Below are 26,194 nucleotides of genomic sequence, written 5' to 3' on the forward strand. Positions count from 1 at the left end.
GTGTAACAATAATACCAGAGTGTTCTAGTATAGACTAGATGTGCATACAGTGTACACTTGAAGTAGTTCAGTATTTGCCTAGTTGTGATCAACTGGTGAAACTGCTAAATAAAGGTGATGTGTATATCTGTACAATAAGAACTGGACTGAGCCTACCAACCTAGTTCATGTAGGCCAGCATAAAATGGTGGTTATATGAGCCATAAAGTGGTGGTTATTTTGTACTCATTATTCATTTGCTTCTGGGTTTGAACTAGTATTGTAGATTGAACAGTGTTTTAAACTAGTATTGTGATAGTCCATTACAGTCCCCATATGTAGAGTAGGGTGACCAGACGTCCCGATTTTATCGGGACTGTCCCAATATTTGCTTGTTTGTCCCGCGTCCCGACCGATGTTCAGTCGGGACACTGGACAAACAAGCAATTTTGCCCTCCGCTCCGGTGCATAGATGGAGCCCGGAGGGGCTTTCACCCCCCACTTCCCCCGACCATCCCCCTTCTTCCCCCATTGGACCCCTCCCCAAATCCCTGCCCTGGACCCGCCCCAACCCTGCCCCTCACTGCCCCATTGGATCCCTCCCCAACTCCCCGCCCTGGCCCCGCCTCTTCCCCAAGCACGCGGCATTCCTCCTCCCTCCCAGGCTTGCACACGGGCCATGGCCGGGGCTGGGAGCGCAGCACGGAGGCTGCTCCAGCCCTGCAGCCTGCAGGGCAGCGCGGAGCAGGCAGGGGGCAGAGACACGTGTGGGGCAGACACGCTCCTGTCAGGAGGGGCTGGGCCCGGCTGCCTGGTTCGCCCCCTGCCCGGGGAGGGGGGGTGTCCCCGAGTTCCCTGCAGCTGGAGCGGGGCTGCCCGGGGCGAGTGTCCCAGGCGGGGCAGAGTGTGGAGCAGCCTCTGCTGTGGGGCTGGTGCAATGAAGCCCGGGAGCGGCTGGGCCGGGAGCTGCAAGAGGGGCCCGGAGCGTGGCTCGGCTGCACAGCTCGGGGCCCAGGAGCGAGGGGATGGGGGAGCTGGGAGTGTATTGGGGGTCAGAGCTGAGAGTTGGGTGGAGACGGGGCTGTGCCACTGCCGCCTGGTGGCGGGGGGCGCTCTGGCTTTTTTTTTTTTTGCTCCGCCCCCCCCCCCCCCACGTCCCGATATTTCATGTTTGTCATCTGGTCACCCTAATGTAGAGAGTACACTATCCATGCTCAATCCTTTTTAAGACAAGGAAGATTATGTGGCTATTAAATTTTTTAATTTCTAATCAATACAACTGTAGTTTAAGTTAAAAAATCCCTGAGCATTCTTTTAACCCTTTACTGAAGAATCTAGAGAGAACAGCACCAACAGTTACACTAGTTAGGAAAAAAATAGCGTTATCTTTTTCTTCAGAGCATAAGATGATCACCAGTCGGAGTCAGTAAGAAATGTTCCTCATGGTATGCTACTGTATATACTTTCTTTTGAAGCATTTGTCATTGGTTGTTGGAGACAGATTACTGGCCTAGATGGATTAATAATCTTTTCCCGTGTGTCAATTTTTATTGTCTTAGGGTAAAGACAATGAGAGCAGCGGTTCTCAAACAGGGGTCTGGGAATCCATGGTGTGGGGGGGAACAGGAGGGGGAAAGACTGCGAGCAGGTTTCAGGGCATCCAGCGAAATAAACCAGAGAGCAGGGCCAGCATTAGACTCACGGAGGCCCAGGGCAGAAAGCCGAAGCCCGAGCCCCACTGCTCCGGGCTGAAGCCAAAGCCTGAGCAACTTAGCTTCGTGAGGCTCCCAGTGATGTGAGGCCCTGGACAATTGCTCTGCTTGCTACCCCTAACACTGGCCCTGGCTTTTAATCTACTGAAAAACAGTTGTTGTAGCACTAGTGGGCCATGGAATTTTTATAGCATGTTGGGGGTGGGGGGAGAAGTACCTCATAAGGAGAAAGGTTGAGAACTTCTGCTCTAGAGCGGAGTGTACATAGGCAAAAAGGAAGCACCCATGTAAAATATGTAGTCAAGTTTGCATCCGAAGCTTATAATGTAAAAATAAATGTTTCTCTGCAGTCCTCTTGGTCTTCAACTTGAATAATAACTCCCCCCCCCCCCAGAAATCCAGACCCCTCGAAGAGTCAAATTCCTAGCTGTCCATTTGATATTCAGAACTGCAAATTACTGTACAAACTATCCTCACCAAATCCTGAGGAAGTCACTTACACCCATAAAGGCAAAGAGTGGCGTGTCAAATATTCTTCTTCCTTTAGTTGCCTTATCCTGGAGAAATATATTTTTACACACATTGGTTGACAGTCTAGCATTTGGTCATATAAACACTATAAAATATGTAATTTACAGGTGGGGAAAAAAAGATTGCCCCACTGTTACTACTTGAGTGCCTGTGGCTTGTAATTATGGAGCTGTATTGTTAACACTAGTAGTAGCAGTTTTCTCCATCAGACTAAAGAGGGATGAAATCTGTTTTAAAATGGGATGCTTCTCTAAGCAAAGGGAGCCATTCCATCACCAGAAACAGAAGGCCCAGAAGGAGGAGTGCAGGCATGAAGGACTTGGACCAAACTGTGGGCTCATTAAAGGTGGAGAGATCAAAATGAGGAGGATTGCATTCAGGAGTTTGTTTTTCATAGATGTTTTGTGTTTTTAAAGAGTAAAGTTGTGTTTGTTTAAGAAATTCCTTTGCTTTGCTTTTTGTCTCCTTGCTTTATGCCACATGGTCCATAGAGGGATTAACTAAAAACCTGAGCACTCACAGCCAGGTGGTCTCAGGGGAATGCATTCAAGCAGTTGGGGGCTTGGGTGGGCTGAGAGCTGAGCCCAGGCTTCCAGTGTCTAGGTGACCAGACTGCAGGATTCCACTGCTCAAGAAGGATGTCATCAGGGCAGGCTTTAGGAAGTGCGGGGCCCAATTCGAAAATTTTCGGCAGGGCCCCAGCAGGGATGACTTTAAAAAAAAAAAAAAAAAGGGGGGGGGGTGGTAAAAAAAAATGCCTTTCATTTCTTAGCAACTGGTTCCCTATAAAAAGTTCTGATTTAAGGGATGTGCCACAATATATATTTTTTGTACCAGTAGGGTTACCATATGTCCATATTTTCCCAGGATAGCGATTTAAGAACCAAAAAGCCTGACATGTCCGGGAAAATACGGGTGTATGTTAACCCTACCTAAAGTTCTTTTTTAAAAAGATGGGCCTGAACTAGAAATGAGCTCTGTTTCACATGTGTGGATCCCCGCCACTCCCTGGGGGTGTGCTAGGGTGACCAGATGTCCCGATTTTTATGGGGACAGTCCCGATTTTTTGGTCTTTTTCTTATTTAGGAGCCTATTACCCCCCACCCCCTGTTCCAATTTTTCAGACTTGCTGTCTGGTCACCCTTGGGTGTGCACATTTGTGGGACCCAGCTGCTCCCTGCTCCCCTCATTGAAGCAGGTGTGCAGGGTTACTGCCCTGGGAACTGCAGGGCACCAGTGGACATGGGGCTGGCTGGAGGCAGGGCAAGGTGTGCGGGGCTAGCTGGAGGTGGGTGTGTGCGGGGTGGGATGGCTGGCTTCAGGCAGGGCCGCAGGGGTGTGTGGCATGGGTTGGCATGGCTGGAGACAGAGGAGTGTGGGACTGGCTGGATTCAGGCAGGGGGGTGCGGCAGGGGTTGGCTTAGGGTGACGAGATAGCAAGTGTGAAAAATCAGGACAGAAGGTGGGGGGTAATAGGCACCTAGGTAAGAAAACACCCCAAATATCTAGACTGTCCCTATAAAATCTGGACATCTGGTCACCCTAGGTTGGCTGGAGACAGGGCAGGGGGTGCGGGCAGGGCAGGGGGTGCGGCAGGGGATGGCTGGAGGCGGGCTGGCTGCGGGGCTGGCTGGAGATGGGCTGGCTGCAGGCAGGGTAGGGGGTGTGGGGCTGGTGCGGGCAGGGGGTGCGGGTACAGGAGGTACTGCCCACCCTGTATGGTAAGTGCCCCCTTCTCCTCCTTCACCCACTGGGTAGCAGCAGCAACCCAGGGCTCGGGGGCTATTTAAAGGGCCCGGGGCTTGCCTGCTTCCATCGCCCCGGCTCTTTAAATAGCTGAGGGAGCCCTGGGGAAGCGGCGGGACTCTGGCGGCGGCGGCAGGACTCTGGGGGCTATTTAAAGGGGCAGGGGCTCCCCTGCTTCTACCGTCCCAGCCCTTTTAAATAGCTGCAGGAGCCCTGGGAAAGCAGCGGGGCTCCAGCGGCTATTTAAAGAGCCAGGGCGGTAGAAGCAGGGGAGCCCTGGGCTTTTTAAATAGCCCCCAGAGCCCCGCAGCCTTACCCCAGGGCTCCAGCAGTGGGGCTCTGGTGGCAATTTAAAGGGCCTGGGGCTCCAGCCCCTGCTGGGAGCCCCAGGCCCTTTAAATTGCCCCCTGGGGAAGCTGGGCCACCTTGGTACAGCACACCGGCTCTTGCCGGTACGCCATACTGGGGCTTGGGCGTGGGGCCCTCTTAGGGGCAGGGCCTGATTCAGGGGAATTGGTTGAATCAGCCTAAAGCCGGCCCTGGATGTCAGACAGGGGGCCTGTGCCAGGGGAGTACACCTGAAGGACCCAGAACCAGGAACAGTGATCAGTCACTGCCCAGATCCAGTGATCTTAGTAGCATGTGAGATGCAGTGTTTGGATCACAGCACAACAGACTGGTGTCTGTTGAGAGAGAGCAGGACTGGACCAGGTAGCCACAATACTTCAAAGATTCCTGTTTAGGACGTGTAAAACAAATTTTTTTTCATAATGTAGATCTCCACTTGTGTCTCATATTTAATCTTGATGACAGTATAATTTAAAAAATATGTTGCAATAAAAATAATTCTAAAGATATGTGTAACATTATCTCTTTACTTTCTCTTCAGTTGGCTTTGCTAAAAACCAAGCAGTAATACAGAGTTCAGGGACCTACCTCTGCTTTCTGGATTCTGTAAGTTAACTCTTTACGTTTTATTTAGTTTTGTCAACAAAACACTTACCGTAGATTGTTTTTAATATGGTGGTTGATTTTTCTTAAGTCAAGTTGTTTAAATGTTTTCTTAAGTTGTTTCATATATGTTAAGTACTAATTACAACTTTGTATTAATCTTTCAACCTTGTATATAGCTGCAGACTTTACCTTCTTCTCTGATCCCATTAAATCCCAAGGCTGGGTCAGGTCAATATTTAGGCATTCTTTAGGAGTTCTCATGTCCCATGTGCTGCAGGAGAGATGGTGTCGATGATTCAGATTGAATGTAGTCAAGTTTGCATTTGATTGAATTTGAGTTGGAACTGAACCAGGCCTTTGTGTAGTGATAGGGGCACTATGCTACTACTGGAAGTGCAGTTTTTTGGGTACAACGTAAAATCAAAGTCCTGATTGCTTGTGGTCTTTATAAAAAGTGTCATGAGATCTTTTAAGAATGGAGATGTTAATGCTAGAGTCCTGGCTACATTTTTAACTCAGGTATTCACATTCTGATTCTATAAACTCCTCTTGCAATGTCAATTGGATGCATTTTTAAAAAATGTCTTATATTGAACTCTTCTTGCTAAATATTATTAAACAGCTGATATGTTTTACATGTGTTTATGGTCCAAGGAGTCTGCCAGTGATTTCTTCTCTCTGCCTTCCCATTCAAGAACTAAGTGTGGAATATGTTTTGCTGAAAGTAGCCTGCTTGACTAGTTGAAGTATTGCTAATGCCATTAAGTACCGTATTTAGCGACATAGTTACATGTTGCCTGTTTTATTTAATTTCATTATATTAAGGTTTGTTCCAATTTCCCACCTAAATAGATTTTTTAAAGGGAGTTTGGTACCTGAGGAAGGTTGTGGAAAGTGACTTTTCAGAATGTGCATGTCAAATATCACACATATATTCCAGAAGTGACAGTTTGAGCAGTCGGAGTTACAGATCTTATCTGAATCCTTGGGTGTTTGGAGATCTCACTTCATTCACATAGCACAAAGTTATTCATTTCAGTAGCTTGTACCCAAGTACAGTGCAAAAGTGTGTTTACCAGGTCTCAGTATTAGTTTCCTTACAGTTTCATTAGGAAGCGAATATTTAAAAAAGTAAATCTGAGGAGATAAGTTCAGTGTTCTAGATTTTGTTCACTTGCTAAACAACATTGTTTTTTAATCAGGTTATAGGTGTTTCATGTAAATTGTACTCATGAAGTGACTGATTAAGGCCTTCATCCTGCACGATTGCAGTCAATAGGAGTTTTCCAGTTGACTTTAGTGGGCTGTATGAATGTGGGCAGGTTCAATGCAAACTGCCATATGCATAACCAAATCTTTTCCATCTTAACTCATGTGAGTAGTTCCATGAATTGGAGTCCTACTGACTTTTGGGGTTCAATGGCACTACTTGCATGAGTGAAGCAACCAAGATGTGACCCAACGTCAGTTATTTGCAAACCCCTAGGTATTCCAGCCTTAGACAATTCCTCCACAATGTGTAGCGTGGTTAAATGCTGGGGATTTAGGATGAAAGCACCGCACCAATTTTTCTTGTGAGCTTAGCCAGCAAAAGCCCATGTCTCCAAAAGTAAAAAGTCTGTTGCACCATGTAGTGCAATGTCACGTCTGTGCAAAATACATATATGTGTGATTCATTGAAGTAAATATCAGAGGGGATTATTCTGCCTCTTCCATTTCAGACAAATATAGTTATAAATCAGGTGATTATAAATCAGGCCATTACTTATATTTTTTATTTTCCATTGAAAAGGAGAGAAACCGTGTGTGTGTGTGTGTGTGTGTGTGTGTGTAAATCTCTTTTAAATGTTTGAATTATTATTTACATGATTGCATGTATATGTCGTGTACCTTTACACTGCTGTATAATTTCCCTTCACTGGTTAGCTCTAGAGGGTAAAGTAATCTGTAGCAATCATTCACAAATATTAAGGCTGAATAATATTTTTCCCCCCCCAGATGTTCTAATGGATGGTTCAGATTTGGTGAAAGATTAATTTTGAAATGAATGTGTGCTGTATACATTTAGGACCATTTGAAGTGGTTCCAAACAAAACTTTTATGGTCCAAGCTTGAAAAATAATTTAAAATAGGTAGAGAATATTGGTTCTCTGTTTAATTTCTACATATTTGCACTAACAACTAAATGTTTCAAAAGTGAAATCATTCTGAGCTAGCAACACTCATGTTCCTGTATCCTAGAAGTTGTACATCAAATGTGTTATTAAAGATAATGTTCTGCTATTTTTCTTTGTGGCTGCTATTGTTGGCTAAAAACCATTAATATAGAGGGGATAAAATAATTGCAGAAACGGCTACAAAACTAGGAATTGATCAGTATTCTGTCTGACAGTAGTTACTAGATACTATGTGGTAATAACCCAAACACAGATGTTTCCAGCTGTGTGACTAAGCTGTCTGTGTCTGCTTCCATATGCCCCCACACTTCTTAGGTTCAGTTCACCAGCCAAGTATCAAATTATTTAGAAAAGAATGTTGATATCAGGCATGTGGAATGAGCTGCATTATTGCCAAGAAATTGATTTTCAGATTTGCATTCATAGTTGCAGGTTCTGGGTTAATACACAGCAGGTTACATAATTCATTATGCATTTGGTGTATGTGAGAAGAGACTGTATTGTTTTTTAGGACTTCTTGCTTGTGTATCTTTGAGGAAGTATTGACTCCATAGAGAACTGTTCACTTGCTATCTCAGCTGGAGTCAAGCTACTTATATCTCGAAACACCAGTAGCTTTGTGATGATAGCGAATTGGGAAGAAAAATGACAAAAGAGGATACAAGGCTCAAAATTTTCAGAATTTGATCAGCCCGTTCTTGTGTTTAGTGCTGGTTATTTGACTAAAAGCTAGTATGTTTTTATTTTCCTCTATAACCATTGTTCTTCTTCATGTCAATTCCAAGTAGGTGTGTGTCCACTGTGTGCAGTTTCTGGAAGGTTTTTCCTTTAATGATATCTGTTGGGTTAGTCCAGGCATTCCCTGGAGTCGTGCCGTCATGGCGCTGCATATATAGCCCTGCCGACCTGCTGCCTCTTCAGTTCCTTCTTACTGCTAGTGACGGTTAGCCGAAATGTCGTTTCTCTCTTGCTTCTGCAAGGGTTTCCCTAGTGGTTTACTTGTAGTTACCTGTAAATAGTTAAAATAGTTAGTTTCTTATTTAGTCTTAGTATACTTGTTAGATTAATTACAACCCTGTTCATTGGGGGCAACCCTTCTTCCCCGGAACTGGGGTATGTCTTGGGGTTTAAACAGTGCGAGGCTTGTAATAAGCCTATACCAAGGAGCAACCCTCACACTTCTTGTCTGAAGTGTCTGGGGGAATCCCATCAAAAAGAGTGCTGTAAGATCTGCAGGGGATTTTGCCCCAGAACCCAGAAGGAGAGGGACCAAAGATTAAAATTTCTCCTGATGGAGGCAGCCCTTTGCTCTCACTCGGAGCTGAGTTTGGCCGAACCAACACCCAGCATATCAACATCAGTGCGGCATGCGGAGACCTCGGCGCCGAGAAGGGACTCTAGCCCCAGAGTACAGCGACTCTTGGTACTGATAGGGTTGTCCGATACAGAGGAGCTCCACCCATGGCTCAGTCTGGCACCGCTCCCAGTCTCCAGTACCCTGTAAGAAACGGAAGAAGTTGGAGAGGGGGCGCTCATCCACGCCAAGAACAGGGCGAAATGCCCCGAGTGCATTGTGACCCGTGCAGGGCCACTCAGGCACTGCACTAACCAGCATGGTGCTGTTGACTGCAGCCCCAGCAAGGGGTCAGTTGAGTCAGGTGACGATGGACTCCCCTCTCTGCCTTCATGGCACCGGCTTCACCCTCCAGATGCGAGTCTGCATCGGGCCCCATGAGTGTTGGCACTGCAACCTCTCCCCCCCACCCCGCCCGGCACTGTTTCATGGCAACCCAGCTATGGTGCCACGCTGGTCTCCTTCGCTATGGCACCACTCCTCAGCACGCCCGAGGTTAATCGGGCTATGGCTCAGCGATGGTTGCTTGATTGCTGGCACTGCTCCCTAGCACAGACTGGCACTGCTCCTCCCTGCTAGCTGTGCAGTGAGTCCTACCAATCAGACTCGGAGCCGGAATCTTACATGTCCAGATGGAACGGACACGTATGGGAGTGGGGGCATGCAAGAATTGACATGGGTCAGCAATTCTGAACTGTGCCCTGGCCTGCGCAGTGGCAGTTACCGGTGCAGTGGCCTTTTTGGACCCCATGGACATTCCATCAAGCCCCAGGGTCTCATTCCAGGAGGTCTCAGTTGGTGATCTCTGAGAGCAAAGCACCTCCTCCACCTCCCTCGGTGTAGGACCAGCCACACGGCACCAAACTGGCCACCATACCAGAGGAGCCGGCACTGCGAGACCCACTTGGTACAGAAGGTCAGGAGCAAGCACTTGTTCCCGTACTGACCTCATCACCAGATGAAGCTGTAGCAGGGATCTCTCTGACCCTGCACTCGAGGAGAGTAGTGTCCACCAATGGCTTTTGAGGAGAGTGGCCCAGAACCTGGTGCTCAAGGCCAAAGAAGTCACTGAGTCCTCAGACACTATGGTGGACACCTTGATTACTGGGCTTGTCCCGTATTGCTCTGCCACTAATTCAAATGATTCAGGACACCATCAAATCCCACAGACATACCCCTGCCTCACTGCCCCCGACGGCAAAGAGGACTGAGAGGAAATATTTTGTCCCCTCTAAAGGTTTGTATTAGAGCTGTCAAGCGATTAAATAAAATTAATTGTGAATCACGCGATTAATCGCACTGTTAAACAATAATAGAAGACCATTTATTTAAATATTTTGGATGTTTTCTACATTTTCAAATATATTGATTTCAATTACAGCACAGTACGAAGTGTACAGTGCTCACTTCATATTTTTATTACAAATAGCACTGTAAAAAACAAAAGAAATAGTATATTTCAATTCACCGAATACAAGTACTATAGTGCAATCTCTTAATCATGAAAGCTGAACTTACAAATGTAGAATTATGTACAAAAAAATAACTGCACTCAAAAATAAAACAATGCAAAGCGTTGTTTGTCTGAGTGATTAGCTGAACAAGACGTAGGACTGAGTGGTCTTGTAGGCTCTAAAGTTTTACATTTTGTTTTTGAGTGCAGTTATATAACACAAAAAAATCTACATTTGTAAGTTATGCTTTTCACAATAAAGAGATTGCACTATATTGTATGAGGTGAAAAATGGTATTTGTTTTGTTTTTACAGTGCAAATATTTGTAATAAAAAAATTATAAAGGGAGCACTATAAACTTTGTATTCTGTGTTGCAATAGAAATCAATATACTTGAAAACGTAGAAAAACATCCAAAAATATTTAATAAATTTCATTTGGTATTCTATTGTTTAACAATGCGATTGATCGCAATTAATTTTTTTGAGTTAGAAATGTGAGTTAATTGCGATTAATCGACAGCCATAGTTTGAATCTTTATTTGCATCTGCCCCAAGGCTCTTTAGTGGTGGTAGCAGCAGTGAATGAATGCGAGCATCAAGGGCAACAAGGGCCCTCACCCAAAGCCTGGGACGCTAAGAAGTTGGACCTCTCTGGGAGGAACGTCTACTCTACTAGGGGTCTCCAGTTTCGGATTTCAAGTCTCAGCAGATATAGCTTCAATTCCTGGAGAGCTATGTCAAAGTTTATGGAGCTACTGCCATCAGAATCTAGGACAGAATTCTCCATCTTGGTGGAGGAGGGCAAGCTAGTGGCACGGGCCACACACTACAGGCAGCCCTGGATGTTGCCATTTCAGCTGCTTTTAGACCATGTCTTCGGCCATGACTATGAGAAGGAGCTCTTGTCTGCAGGCCTCAGGACTCCCAAATGAGTTCCAGCAGACCACTCAGGATCTCCCATTTGAAAGCTCCTCACTCTTTTTTCTGAAAAGACAGACTCACAGCTACATCACCTTAAGGACTCAGAGGCCACACTCAAGTCCCTTGGCATGCATACCCTGGCACTGCAACGAAGGCATTTTAAGTTGCAGCCCCTGTCTTGATTTTTACCAGCCTCAGGACAAGTAGGAGTACTCTAGGAGGCCTAGCAGAAATCATAGGAGGAAGTCTCCTCCCATTATCTACTCAGGGCTCTGGCCAGGCAAAACAGCCCTCCAGACAGATACAAGCCTTTTGAGGGTGCGCTCAAGGGCTGTGCACCAGTTCAAGTACCAGATCCAATTACGCCATGTTTTTCATGCTGACTATCTCATTTCTCTTCTGCCTGGGCCCAGATTATATCAGACCACTGGGTGCTCCACATGGTAGAACTGGGATATTCCCTCCAACTCAGCTCTCCCCTTCCCCGGTCCCTCTTCAAGGACCCCTCTCATGAACAACATCTAATGCAAGAGGTGCAGATGCTCCGAGGAGTGGAGGAGGTTCTTCAGGAGCTATGGGGAAAGGGATTATACTCCCGTTATTTCCTAATCCCGAAAGTCAAAGGGGTTGGGGCGGTCAGCGAGTGGAGAACAGGGTGTTGAATGGGTCCCGGGGGGCCCACCAGGAATGAGAGGAAGGGTTGGATGGAGCGACGGGGGGGCAGTCAGGGGCAGGGGTTCTGGAGGCAGTCAGGGGACAGGGAGAAGGGGTGGTTGGATGGGGCAGGAGTCCCGGAGTGGGGGGCGGATAGGGGGTGGGGGGCCTGCCCACAACCTCCTCCCCTAACTGGCTCTCCATACAATTTCCGAAACCCAATGTGGCCCTCAGGCCAAAAAGTTTGTCCGCCCCGGTTTAGAATGTAAGAGGTTAACCATATAATTTAAAACAATAAAAAAAGCAAACATTTAGTTAAACTATTTAAAATACTTTCTAATAATCTCATAGGTTTATAGATGTTTTTCAGTGCCTATATGAAGTTCAGTTTATTTTTAAGTACATACGATGAGGAGGATTTAGTTGATTTTCCCATATGCTAATTAGGCAAATTCAAACCTTATCCTAAATACTAAAATAAATGTAGGAGGTAAAACATAAAATACATTAATTAAACAAATGAAAGTAGTGGAATTTGTAAGTCACTATTTTAGCATTAACCTTTGGTTTCATTCTTAATTTAGCACTGAAAATGGAATTGTTCCTTCTTCATTAAGATTGACCTTGTATTACAAAACAGAATATATTTTACATGTTGAATTGCTATGTTCAGTCAAAAAAGTGGAGAAAAATTAAATTTTCAGGCAAATTCTTCAGCGGGTTAGCACTTTGTAGTTTAGTGCAGTTCAGACAGATTATGTATTGATGTGGCTAATAAATGCTTGTCATTATGAATTTGTCCAGACTGATTTAAGAAACAAATACTTAAACAGAGACAACTTTAAATAATGTCCTGAAGTTCAGACTTTTTCTTCTGAAGTTTTTCTTTTTTCTACCAAACAGTGAAATCAAAACAAATAATTCACTCAGTCAGCAATGTTTGTTTTGTTTTTAAGTGCAGTGTCTTTTGCTGTAAGGAAAACAGTTATCTGCTATAACTGGCTTTGGATATTTAGTAGCATCTGCAAGTGTTCTAAGCGTAAGAACTTGTGGAACTTGACTGAAGCAAGCCAACCTTCCTCGGAAGGGATATAGCTAATATGAGCGTGAGCAGGCAGAGTGCCTGTCTGTCTGAAAGGTGATGGAGATCATGGGCCCCCCAAAGGCAGAAACACATCTGGGCTTGTTTAGAAATCCCTGTTGGCTTTTCATGTGGAATAAAGACCTTTTCATTCTCCCATCTTTCAGCAAATTGCTTCTCTGCTTAAAATGGACTATGGAGAACAGGAAGCATGTTTGTAATCAACAAAATTCATATAAATTCTGGGTTATTTTGAGCACCTATTAAAGGATTCTATTTTTGGTTTGATGCCTTGCTTATTGCTACTTAAATAGTTATTTGATAGCATTTCTATTTTATATACCTATATATATTTACATTTACAATAAACCACATATTATCTGACATCTTTTCATTGAATTTGTCAGTTTGTTATATGTGATTCTTTTTAATAACTTTCAGATATTTATGTGAGACGTTTATTAACTTGTAGCAACCATTTTGTGAATATGTAATAGATCGAAGTATACACTATTGACATAATTGAAAGTTCAATGTCCCTCAGGGCTGGAAACTATCCTTTTTCTATTGTTTCCATTTTATTTGTTAAGAAACAATGTATAATACTTCCCTTTTAGTGGGGAAAATTAATTTGTGAACTTTTTTCTAAAGGATATGAAAAGCACTATTAGAATATTATGACTAATAGCTTACATTAGTAATATACATTTCATCCCAAAAGATTCCATGGTGCTTGCAAATTGGAGTTACTTAACTGAAACTCAGACCCATTCATGTAAAACGGGGCAGTTTGGTTAACGGCATGTAAGAGTTTTTAGGACAGGAAGTGAGGAATTGCACATCTGGTTGAAAGTGCAGGGAAAATGTAAATGGGTAGAATCTTAATACAAACTTTGACTATGACACTAGTTCCATTTTGGAAAAAAGAGGCTTGAGATGCTTAATGCCCACCAGTGATATTGTTGGATTTGATCACATTGAGCATCATATATCGCTTTGCTGAAGTAAAATATGACTGCAGTACAGGCAAGTCGCATCTTAGGTGCATTTAACATGCGCGAATTCAGCTTTGCACGGTCTGCAAAAACGGGGAAAAAAAGAAAAATAATAATATAAAAACTGCATCTGTAGTGCGGGCGATTCCGCCTGCCATTCAACTGAATGAGTGTTTCACTATACGCGGTTTTCGCTTTACGCGCTAACCGCGGAACAGACCCCCCCGCGTAAGATGAGACTTGCCTGTATTTGCTGTGAGATTTTTCTCATAGTTAATCTACTCCTTGTGAGCCCTTACTGTTTTGAATCCATAACATGTTCTAAGGACTAATTTAATGTTTACTGTGATCTATGTATCAGTTTATGATCCAGTCCATAGCAATGAGGAGAATTTTACAGTGCTCCTAGAGCAGTATGGAGAGTCACAATCTCTCTCCCAGACTCCCCACCACTCTTTGACATGCTGGCTTTACAACACTGCCAGGCGCGATGGGGAGGTAGGGTTAAAACCCCACTCCGTGCATTGCTTGCCTCCTCCTGCCCATCTGCACAAGGGAGGCATGTGCAACTGTGCATAGTCTGCTTCCTGTTGCACTCAGGAGGTGGGTGGTACAATGCATTGGTACAAGGAAGTAAAAGGGGTGCTTTATACCCTCTCTACTTCCTTGAACTCCTGCATGGGAGGGGCCACAATCTGGACCAGTATCAGCAGAGAGCAGGTGAGAGGAATGCAGCGACTTGAATATGGAATGTAAACACATACATTTGGAAAGTGCAATGAAACTGTTGTCCTGGAGAGGATGAAGGTGCTTCTGTCCATTGTTGATGTGCACAAGTCAGTTTAAAATCTTCTGGCATAATCATATAACCTAGGTTAAAACTGTTTGTTAAAAAACAGTTTTCAATGGCAACTCCAGAGGGGTAGCCTTGAAACTAGTTATCCTGTCAACAATTAGAACTGAATCACTTAGTGTATTGCATATAATTCAGGGTACCCCAGAACTGAAAAATGTCAGCAAATGGGAGGGAATTCAGAGAAATATGCAACTGAAGGGGCTACAGCAGGGGTGGGCAAACTTTTTGGCCTGAGGGTCACATCTGGGTGGGGAAATTCCATTCAGGGCTGGGGCAGGGGGTTGCGATGTGGGAGGGAGTGCGGGATGTGGGAGGGGGTACGGTGTGCAGGAAGGGGCTCAGGGGAGGAGGTTGGGGTGCAGGGAGGGGTGCGGAGTAAGGGAGGGGGGTTGGGCCTCAGGGCAGGGGGTTGGGGTACAGCAGGAGTGCGAGGTGCAGCAGAGGGCTCAGGGCAGAGTTGGGGTGCAGGGTGCAGGAGGGGTTTGGGGTGCGAGCTTTGGCCCAGCGCCACTTACCTTGAGTGGCTCTGGAGTGGCAGCGGCATGCAGTGGGGTTAAGGCAGGCTCCACGTCCCTGTGGCCCCTGGGGACGAGGGGGCAGAGGGTTCTGTGTGCTGCCCTCACCTGCGGGTACCTCCCCCAAAGCTCCCATTGGCCATGGTTCCCCATTCCCAGCCAATGGGAGCTGCGGGGGGCGGTGCCTGCAGGCGAAGGCAGTGTGCGGAGCCCTCTGCCCCTCCCCCTCCCCCAGGGGCCACAGGGATGTGGCATCTGCTGCTTCTGGGAGCAGCGCAGGGCCAGGGCAGGAAGGGAGCCTGCCTTAACCCCACTGTGCTACGGGGGTGGCAATCCCGTGGGCCGGATCCAGCCCGTGGGCTGTAGTTTGCCCACCCCTGGGCTACAGGATTGACTTAGAAAATAAATAATGGACCATCAATGACGGATGCAGTAATGTCATTGGAAGGACATGAAAACCAGTATTTGAAGTTCGGAAACAGTCATGAGGAACAGGAATTGTTTGGAGTGATCTAGGGATATAACTAGGAGTAATGGGATGAAACTGAGCAAAGGAAATGTTATATTGGCTGTAAAGAAAATATTTCTGAAAATGAGGTCTCAGACTGTGCAGTAATCTCTTAAGGAGTGGTCGAAGCCCCATCACTTAAGTCATTTAAATCTAAACTGGACAAACTGAAATGTACTGTAGAGAACAATCTTGCAGTGGTTGATGGATTTACAAGATGCACTGAGGAGTCTTTCCCATCTCTGCTTTCTGATCCTTTGAATGCAAATTTGGACATGATCACAAGCTCTTGGCTGCTTTAGTTGTACTTCTGAGAATCGCATAGATATCATGGTCTAGTGACTACGTAGACTAGAGAAACTAAAATATATTAAATTTTCAATTGAACTTGGTGTATGGATTAAATCAGAAAAAAACTGGTTTACTTTTTTCTGAAAAATTAGTCTGGATGCACTCTTTTTGTTTTTAATTGAAACCTGTTTAGTAATACGGATTGAATAATGTGGTCTAGTTTTTAACATAAAACATTATTTCTAAATTACACTTAAAATTATGTTTCTCAATGTCATTTATAAAATGCCCCCTGTAATGTGAAGTTAGGGTAAAAAATTAAGGCCTCTCTATTTAGTGATGTGATTTAAATTGTGATTTTTAAACAAAATGCACCTAACATAAGTGAAATATTTTCTTTAAAATATGTTTGTCCAGTCACTGCCTTTTTGTTCCAAGTTTTAAGCCAAAAATAAAATAAAATCTAGTGTCTGTAGTTATAGAAACCAATCTTAAACAGCACATCTGTTATATTCGTTATCTTAATTACTATATTTTTATAGGATTGTTCTATAACAATTCTGTAAATGTACAATAACTATTTTTGCATAAAGAAAATCTTTAGTATTAGGTAACTAGAATTTCCAAAGTTGCTGAAAATTCTCAGAACTTCAGTTTAGTTTCACTATTATAGTGTGTGGTACACAATGATTTCTGTAGAAGCAGCAAAGAATCCTGTGGCACCTTATAGACTAACAGACGTTTTGCAGCATGAGCTTTCGTGGGTGAATACCCACTTCTTCGGATGCAAGCAGTGGAAATTTCCAGGGGCAGGTGTGTATATATAAGCAAGCAAGAAGCAAGCTAGAGATAACGAGGTTAGATCAATCAGGGAGGATGGGGCCCTGTTCCAGCAGCTGAGGTGTGAAAACCAAGGGAGGAGAAACTGGTTCTGTAATTGGCAAGCCATTCACAGTCTTTGTTTAGTCCTAAACTGATGGTGTTAAATTTGCAGATGAACTGGAGCTCAGCAGTTTCTCTTTGGAGTCTGGTCCTAAAGTTTTTTTGCTGTAAGATGGCCACCTTAAAATCTGCTATTGTGTGGCCAGGGAGGTTGAAGTGTTCTCCTACAGGTTTTTGTATATTTCCATTCCTAATGTCTGATTTGTGTCCATTTATCCTTTTCCTTAGAGACTGTCCAGTTTGGCCGATGTACATAGCAGAAGGGCATTGCTGGCATATGATGGCATATATTACATTGGTGGACGTGCAGGTGAATGAACCGGTGATGGTGTGGCTGATCTGGTTAGGTCCTGTGATGGTGTTGCTGGCCATCACATACAGCCCCCAGCTCAAACCCCTCCAACGCATCATCAGGGATCTACAGACATATATTACATTGGTGGACGTGCAGGTGAATGAACCGGTGATGGTGTGGCTGATCTGGTTAGGTCCTGTGATGGTGTTGCTGGCCATCACATACAGCCCCCAGCTCAAACCCCTCCAACGCATCATCAGGGATCTACAGCCCATCCTGGACAATGATCCCACACTTTCACAGGCCTTGGGTGGCAGGCCAGTCCTCGCCCACAGACAACCTGCCAACCTGAAGCATATTCTCACCAACAACTGCACACCGCACCATAGTAACTCTAGCTCAGGAACCAACCCATGCAACAAACCTCGATGCCAACTCTGCCCACATATCTACACCAGCAACACCATCACAGGACCTAACCAGATCAGCCACACCATCACCGGTTCATTCACCTGCACGTCCACCAATGTAATATATGCCATCATATGCCAGCAATGCCCTTCTGCTATGTACATCGGCCAAACTGGACAGTCTCTAAGGAAAAGGATAAATGGACACAAATCAGACATTAGGAATGGAAATATACAAAAACCTGTAGGAGAACACTTCAACCTCCCTGGCCACACAATAGCAGATTTTAAGGTGGCCATCTTACAGCAAAAAAACTTTAGGACCAGACTCCAAAGAGAAACTGCTGAGCTCCAGTTCATCTGCAAATTTAACACCATCAGTTTAGGACTAAACAAAGACTGTGAATGGCTTGCCAATTACAGAACCAGTTTCTCCTCCCTTGGTTTTCACACCTCAGCTGCTGGAACAGGGCCCCATCCTCCCTGATTGATCTAACCTCGTTATCTCTAGCTTGCTTCTTGCTTGCTTATATATACACACCTGCCCCTGGAAATTTCCACTGCTTGCATCCGAAGAAGTGGGTATTCACCCACGAAAGCTCATGCTGCAAAACGTCTGTTAGTCTATAAGGTGCCACAGGATTCTTTGCTGCTTCTACAGAACCAGACTAACACGGCTACCCCTCTGATACAATGATTTCTGTTGTTTGACTGGATAGTGGAGAAAATTGAATGTATATGAACTGTGGAATAGTAAGAGAAATTTCATGTATGTAGTACTTAGTACTTTAGGTATTATTTGGACAGTAACTCATTTAAAAAAAAAAAAAGAGATTGGCACTGACCAACCAAAGCACAAGGCTACCAAAATGATCCAAAGGTGTTCTTGTACTATTTTATTTTGTACTTCTCACTGCATGTTTTACGAACAAAAGATTGTACACAGTAAATGTCTAAGTGTTGAAGATGAGCAGCTGGGTTAGTTTCCTTCTCTATCTGGCCAAATACAGTCTGAAGAGGTGAATTTACAGAGAGTTCTGATGGTTCTGGTTTGGGGTTTGGTTTGTGGTTACAAATAGATGTACGTCATGTTGTTCTTTTGCTTTTTCCTGTCTGCTGTATTCTTTTGAACAGGCAAGATAATGACACGTAAAAGCCTCTTGGTCTCATTGTTTTGTGGTGTAATGCTACATTTCTGTACCTATCTCCTGTTCACAAGAACAGGGCAGGAGGGGAGAATTGAATTAAAGTGCATCATACATCCTCATATCTGTGATAGCAAAAAACAAAACAAAACAAAAAACCCTCTTCCACTAGAGTTGTTATTGCAAGGGTCACTTAGGAGAAAAGTTTGTATTTTAACCCTCATTTTGGAAGAATTTTTCAGCATCAGGACAGAAGTTTGAAAAAAGTGGGAGGAGTATTTTAAAATTGGGTTACAGTTTGAACCTGTCTCCCTGGGTACTGTCCCCTTTTAAACAAGCTAACATAGGCACTTTAATTAAGAATGTTGCTGACCTCTGTGAAGGCATAAGACAAAATCTGCAACCTGGTTCCTCTAACAGTGGGGAAAGGGGCACCTGAATGACATAGCTATCAAGTGAGGAACCAGTCATTTCTTGTTCTGCCACTTGTTAAACCATGCTAATACCATATATTCGTGTTGGGTTTGAAGTGATTAGTTGGGACGGACCCATTCTTCTTATGCCAACCATGGGTTTATTTTTCAAATATAAAAACTGGAAGGAATATATCAGGTCAGGTAGAGGTATGGATTTTCATTTTATTTGTCTCTTGGGTAATACTCTTGTTGGTACAGACACAAATGCTATTTATATGGTTGAGATTTAGCTCATAGCATGTAACATTTGGGTACTATGGATGGGGTTTTCAAAAGCAGTCAGTGTTGGCCTAACTCTGCTCCTTTTGAAGTCAATAGGAATTTTATTATTGACTTCAGTTGGAGCAGAGAGAGGCCACCACTGAACGATTTTGAAAAACCAGCTCTATATCTGTAATTGTGCATTGTTGTAATGTTAATGAATAATTATTGCTACCACGAAGAGTCATGGAGAATACAGTAAGGATATAGACATGATGTACACCCACTTCATACAGCTGTTGAGTTAGAAGTGTATGCAGGGGAATGCTATACTTGGGTTGACTGGTCCAATTCTAGCATGGGAATGGGCATGGTGGGGACACAGTGAGTGTATTTCACTGACAGAATGGCATGTGTGGCTTGACTGGAGACTGTTTCATGGCATAATTGGTAATTGGCACTTTAGTGGAAAATAGAGGACATGAGGGAATCAAGTGAGGCATTAGCCCAACAGAAACTAAGCTGGCTCTTTATATAAGTGGTGTGTGTCTGTGAGTATTGTCCTGTCAACAGTGCTAATAAAGTTGCAGCTTGTTACCTTTCCACTTATTGCACTGTATTTTTTCCTCATCTCTGGCATGAAATTGACATTAATTCAGTGCAGTTAGCAATTTAGACTGATGTGTCCCAGCAGTAATAGTATTAGTTTCAAATGTAAGAGTAGCTGAATTATTTATTGGTCCCTCCCTGCTGAATATAATCAGATTATTCATATAAAGGCACTTGGCAGTTTAACTAATTTCAGACCTGCATTTAGAATCCAAGATGTTTTTGGTATTGAAACCAAATCTCACTATGTAGACTTTAGCTGTCAAGTTATTAGTCTGATTATAAAAAGTTAAATCTAGTCATAGTTGATATATGTGCACAAGGCCATGCAATGTTTATCTGAATGGTTTTGTCCTTTGGTTTAATCGTGTTTATTTTATTCAGGTAGCCCATTTTTTCTTTTCTTTTTAATTTGAACGTAAATCAATCAATTTCTGTTAATTGTGCAGGATCCATATATAAGGAGTCACAAGCACTGAAATTGTTTAGAACAAGAGTATATGTTGAAGAGCTGAGAGAAAGACAGCACTAAAATTCCTTGCTTTTTAGTGGGTTTGTCTCTTAGCACTCTTGTTTTTCTTTTGTGTTTAACAAATACTTAGTTAATAAGCCCTATATAATTCCAATAAGCAGTAGATTTAAAGATTAATATTTTAAAAATATCTTCTGAAGCCTCTGTAAAGTAAAATTTTGTATTAAGACCCATCTCTCTTCTTGGCATAAAGAATTAAGGTGATCGTTCTTTAGCAGATGAAATGAACAATCTAACTGAAGAGTGAACCCTGTTCTGTCATCCATATAGTTTGCCTTGTGATTTAACAAACTTTGTTTCATGCTTGAGCCTACATTTGTTAATGTGCCTGTTTTCGCTCTCCTCCTCCCCAATTTATACCTTTTTAGTCAGGACAGTGGAGTAAAATTTTACTGGCACACTTGCGCAATAGTGTACCTGGATTCACTGGGACCACACTATATTAATACCTGTGGACTAGGTGGTATATAGAGCTGTCATACTTTCAAAGTATTTATGATCTATGGAGTTTCTAGTCTTCCCTATTTTTACTCCTGGAGGAATTCCTCACCACTGCGCTTGTGCAGAATGTATGCCCCCTGCAGATTTCTTTGCTTCCCTGCAGAAAAATGACTTTCTGATGGGGAAGCAAAGGGAAACCACAAGAGCAGTCATGCGACTCTCTCCCATAGTTTTGGGTGTCAAGGGCACAGAGGTAAATCACTGTGGGGCATGGGGTGGGACTGGGGAAGACCTGGTTGGTGGCTACTATCCTGCGCCAGGATCAGCTGCTAGTCCTGGCTGGGCTGGGAAGGACAGGACTTCCTTTTCCCCTGGACAGCATCCTGGACCGTGTCCGACCCACCCTCAGATTTCTCCCCTGGCTGTAGGAAGCTCTGCAAATTGCCCTTCCCCTCTGCCCCACCCCCACCCCTGTTCTTCCTGCAACCATGGCTCCTCAGTTGCAGGGGGAGGGATCACTGTATGGGGCGCTGCTCCCCCATGCACCCAACCCCCATGCATCCAGACCCCCTCGCACCCAGACCCTCCTGCCGAGCCTCACTGCCCCTGCTACCAGAACCCCCCTGAGTCCCACTCCCTCTGCACCTGGACCACTCCAATGAGCCATACACACCCAGATCCCCACCCTACCGAGCCCCAACCAACTGTACCTGGATCCCCACCCCACTGAGCCCCACTCCCTCAGCATCTGGACCCCTCACTGAACTCCCCATACCCAGACCTCCCTGCCGAGCTCTATCCTCCCACAAGCAGACCCCTCCCCTCTGAGCCCCAACCACCATCACTTGGACCGCCCTGCAGAGTCCCGTTACTGTTGCACCTAGAACCCCCTAACAAGCACCTGTGCATCCAGATCCCCCCTGCACCCGGATCCCCTACTGAGTTGCCCGCACCCAGATTGCCTGACACAGAACCCACACCTGGATTCCCCTCACACTTAAGCCCCTCCACACTTGGATTGTGCCTTGATGAGCCTGCCTATGCACACCTGGTGCATCTGGCACAGAGGGCCAGGGCCCTGAGGTGTTTCTGGGGCAGGCCTGGTCCTTGCACTGTGTCAGGGTTGGGTGCAGCCTCACCGCTGAGTCCGTGTCCCAGGGGGAAGCTGCACAGTGATCTCCCTGTGTTCCCCAGTGCCATGCTGTAGCCTCCACATTTATTTGACAAATAAAATTTGCAGAATTTGACAGAATTTTAAAATATTGTGCACAGAATTTTTAATTTTTTGATGCAGAATGCCTTCAGAAGTATATTTTGTACCACTTGGATTGTACTTAGAAGATTAAGAGTTTTCCCCACAATGTCGTTTCAAATCAGCCATGTTGCCTACATGTGGTTGTAAAATATTGCCTAATGACTAAGTACAAAGAAATACAAAAAAATTTGTTAGACGCTAAGGTGCCACAAGTACTCCTGTTCTTTTTAAAGAAATACTTGTGACTTATGTATCTTATATTTTTTGGAAACCTGTGTGCATGTGATAAGAAACAGCTTCTGTTATTATTTCATTAGTTTATCTTTAACCTTGAAGTGCATTAATTAGTTGGATCCACTTCCAGGAACTTTTCAATTCTTGTTTTCATTTTTGATAAAGTACGGCATCACCCTTGTACCAAGGTTATTCAACTCCTTGGGTGTTAGTTAGATCACTCCTATTGGCATTGGTCTGACTTAAACTTTTAATGAGAAGGGAAGAAAGGTTGGTTGAATATTTGTTACTTGTTCTTAGTAGAGATCTCTGAAAAATGACATTGCTGTATAGAAATGCAAGAGGATGGCAATTAGAGCTGGCCAAAACTTGAGATTACAAATTTGTTTGCATGACATTTCAATTGTGTAGGTCTGAAACAGCCCCAAATTAAACTTTTTAAAATTTCCCACGAACTGGAAACCCCCTGCCCAAATTGAGCTTAGGAAACACAGACTGACACATGGTGTATGGGAAATAAAATATGCCACCTCAGACAGGCAGCTGTGGACTGAAACTGACATTTTTGTCAGTTTCACTGCTGAAGCCTGCCTGCAATTTGGGGAGGCTTGCTTTCAGGAGATACTTCTGGTTTGACAAACCAACATTTCTGACAAAACTCAGCTTAATCAGAAAATTTCCAACAAGCTCTAATGGCAAGTTCTAGGACACAGAATAGGGATTCAGGGCTCCTCTGTTGAGTCATACTTAGCTCAATTGCTAGAACTTCACATAGATAAGTGAAGTAGATACTGCTCATTCAGGGTGATAGGTGAGTGATCTCTTAGCTCCAGCCAACATATGAGAAAAGTTGGAATGTTTCTATGAAGTGAAGGGAACAAGGGGCTGGAACAGAGGAAACTCTACAGAACAGCTTATCTTGGAGAGAAAGCTCAGGCTAAAGTTTGATTTTATTAATATTTTAAAAACATTAGTACCATGCCCCAGGAAGAGGGTAAGTTTGGAATATGTAAGAGGTACTCTGTTCAGAGCAGGAAGGGAATTACCCCAGTTTTACAAGACTGCCTATCTTGTTTAAGAAAACACTGTCTCTTTATGCTAGAGTGGAAAGAAGAATGAATTCAAAATCTAAATGTATGGAGTATGTTTTAAGTACAGTCTAATTGCTGATGCATTCTGTTTTAAAAGTCCTGCTAGTTAGTAATATTTTTGTAAAATAATGTTAGAGTATATGGAATGTTTGATGTTTTACAGACTCTGGGTTTCTTTTTAGTTTTCTTCAATCTTTTTACAAACATGATTTTTTGTGATCATGAAAGATACTGCATGACAAGCTTGAAGATTGAAGTCTTTTACTTACCAACAAAACAAGTAAAGAACAAACAGGCAGCAAAGAACACTTCCTCATGCTGCCAGCATTTCTTAATTCTGACTTGCAGTGAAAGCCTCTCAGGATGAGAGGTTAGCTCATTCTCCTATTCATTCCTCTGCCTCTCTGCTGATATTCCTAATGAGGTTTCCAGTTGTAGTGGTGGTGGGTATTTTTAGGGGTGTAAGATGTATAGGGTATCTACAGGAATTGTACTGAAGTGAAAAGACAATTTTCAGACAGTAACTTTTGGTCACTACTGACCTGGGATTCAGACTACTGACCTAGAAGTAAATAGCTTCATATCACATTATTACCACATTCCTGAATTTTGTTTTTTGTTGGGTTTTGTGTCTTTCTGAGTACTGGGAGCTTACAGACTCTGTGAAACCTCTTCACAGTTTTTTGGATTTCTCCTTCAGAATTAGATTGCTCTAGTGTTCCAATAGAATATCCTTTGTTTGATTACACTGTGAGCAGTTTGTATTTCCATCACTGATATGTGGGATGCATTGTACCTGTAATTATTATTCATACACACACGTTTCCTGTGATACTCCCCCCATAAGTCGATGGGAGAATAGACTCTCATACTTCTAATACTAAGAAAACAAAAGCCCTGTTCTTTGTATTTATTTGGTAACAATTCTTAGCTCACTGAGTTACTGACTTGCATGCTGAAAATACTGTAGAATTAGATTTTTTTTTTTGTAATGGGTTTTCTGGTTTTTTTTATACGAAGACTGACAGGTGCATGCTTTATATATACAACATTTTAAAAAACCCAAGCTCCTGTGTGTCATGGGACTACACTATCAACAAGGGGTTCTGTTGTTATCTTCAATTCTTGAAACCAAAGGTCAGGAGGCTTGTGTACTCACCAGACCCTCCAGGTGGAATTGTAGCTCTATGATTGGTATTTTTTTAGTAACACTCGATGATTTAGCCTTTTCCCCCTTATTGCATCTGCCATGGAGTGACATCAACAGCTAGGGCACCTCAACTGGTTGAGCAGGAAGGCAGCATTTTACTTTTATTCATAGATTCTTGTAAACCATGGGCATTTGATATTGCTGTTTTCTGCATGGGTTCTAGACTGTTTGATTCTACTCTCCATATATCTAGGGGTCTACTGTAGCTATCTATTGTACAAATATTCCTAGTATACGTGCTTACTAAGCTGATCATGGGAGTTGAAAGGAATTTTTTCAAAAAGCTTGTTTCACAAGAAAGCTGAGATGGGTTTGCTAATAAACTTCATAAAGGTTTGAAAAGTTTGATAATATTGATTTGAAAAATTAAACAAATAAAACCACCAATTGCAAAATAGTTGCTATGGCTAAAGGCAGTCACAAAAATATTAAAGGCCAAATTCTAGACTACTTTTCCTCTACAAAAGCAGTGCTGATTTGCACCTGCATTTTGGCCAACCTTAGAGAACCCACGCCACCCTTTCACATCTGTCTGTGCAGAATACTCATGTCAGGAGCACAAATAATTTGACTTAAGTAAAGAGCAATAGTGTGCTAGAATCCTATGCAAGGTGTCTGTGCATTTAATGTATTATACCTACTATGTGCCCCTTGAAGAGGTAAAGCAGAAGACACACATTTTCAGGTAGTGTTCTGGGAGATTGCGTGTTTAAACTATGGCTGGAGTCTGAGGGCTCAGAACTGTGGAGGGGCTGGTTAGTGGGGTGAATGGTCTAAATGCTCAGGAGAGGGTGGTAGATAGAGGATCTTCACTCAAGCGTGTTCCTAGAGTCACCCAAGAGAGGGATAATGCCTAAAGTCTAATTTTTAGTTCTGCAAAATTTAATTTGGTTCCTTTTAAAATACCTTTAATCTCTATGCTATAGTCCATTTAAAAAGAAACCAAACAGTGGTCAAAGTGGTTTTAATATTTGCTGCCTTTGTATTTTAAAAAAGGTTTTGTCTGCAGGCCGGTGAAATGTTTGTTAACCTAACAACATATTCTAGTGTGTGTTTGAGAACTGTACTGTGACCCTTTTTCTGTTCAGTAACAGTGTGCTATTTATTACAGGATGATGTGATGATGCCACAGAGGGTGAGACTGCAGTATGAAGCTGCCATTCAGCATTCAAATAGTGTGAGTACTACTTTCATTCTCATTTAAAAAAAAAACCCATAAAATGGTGTGGCCAGGTACATTTCTTTAAAAGGATGGAAAAATTTCACTGGGCTGGTAGTGGCTAAGCATTCTCAACATACAGTTTTCCTTTAGCTAGAGCCTTGTAGGTAATAGTTACTTTGAATTTTTTTCTTATGCTTGTTTGCTGTTAGGCAAACCAAACCCCTTTTTTGACAGTAATATACTAGTTTCAAATAGGTTAGAAAGGTTTCTCCAAACTAGTATTAGAATAGAAAGTCATTTAAACTAGAATGCTTTTTAATGTAGCACACTATGTAATATGAAAAACTACAAAGGAGCATTTACAACAACGATTTAAACAACTGTGGTTAATGTTTACACGTCCTCAAACAATCAGAATGTATGGTTCATTATATAAATTGTTGCACAAACCTATAGTTATA

General features: G+C 43.4%; 1 protein-coding gene across 8 annotated transcripts in view; it reads left to right on the top strand.

Annotated features, from left to right (window-relative positions):
- Positions 1 to 26,194, top strand: part of B3GNTL1 (UDP-GlcNAc:betaGal beta-1,3-N-acetylglucosaminyltransferase like 1) — a 340,624-nt gene that overhangs the window by 16,722 nt on the left and 297,708 nt on the right. For 5 of the 8 annotated variants that reach the window (XR_005588422.1, XR_005588421.1, XR_005588420.1 and 2 more), the window contains 2 exons: positions 4,858 to 4,922; positions 25,683 to 25,748. Coding sequence is in view for 5 of the 8 variants with exons in the window: in XM_039501348.1 (XP_039357282.1) it covers positions 4,858 to 4,922; positions 25,683 to 25,748 (131 nt within the window). In the remaining 3 variants the exon portion in view is untranslated. The remainder of the gene's footprint in view (positions 1 to 4,857; positions 4,923 to 25,682; positions 25,749 to 26,194) is intronic. The other 3 variants (XM_039501351.1, XM_039501352.1, XM_039501350.1) reach the window with 2 other exon arrangements.

Source organism: Mauremys reevesii, linkage group 15, assembly GCF_016161935.1.
Source record: "Mauremys reevesii isolate NIE-2019 linkage group 15, ASM1616193v1, whole genome shotgun sequence".
Classification (NCBI taxonomy): domain Eukaryota; kingdom Metazoa; phylum Chordata; order Testudines; family Geoemydidae; genus Mauremys; species Mauremys reevesii.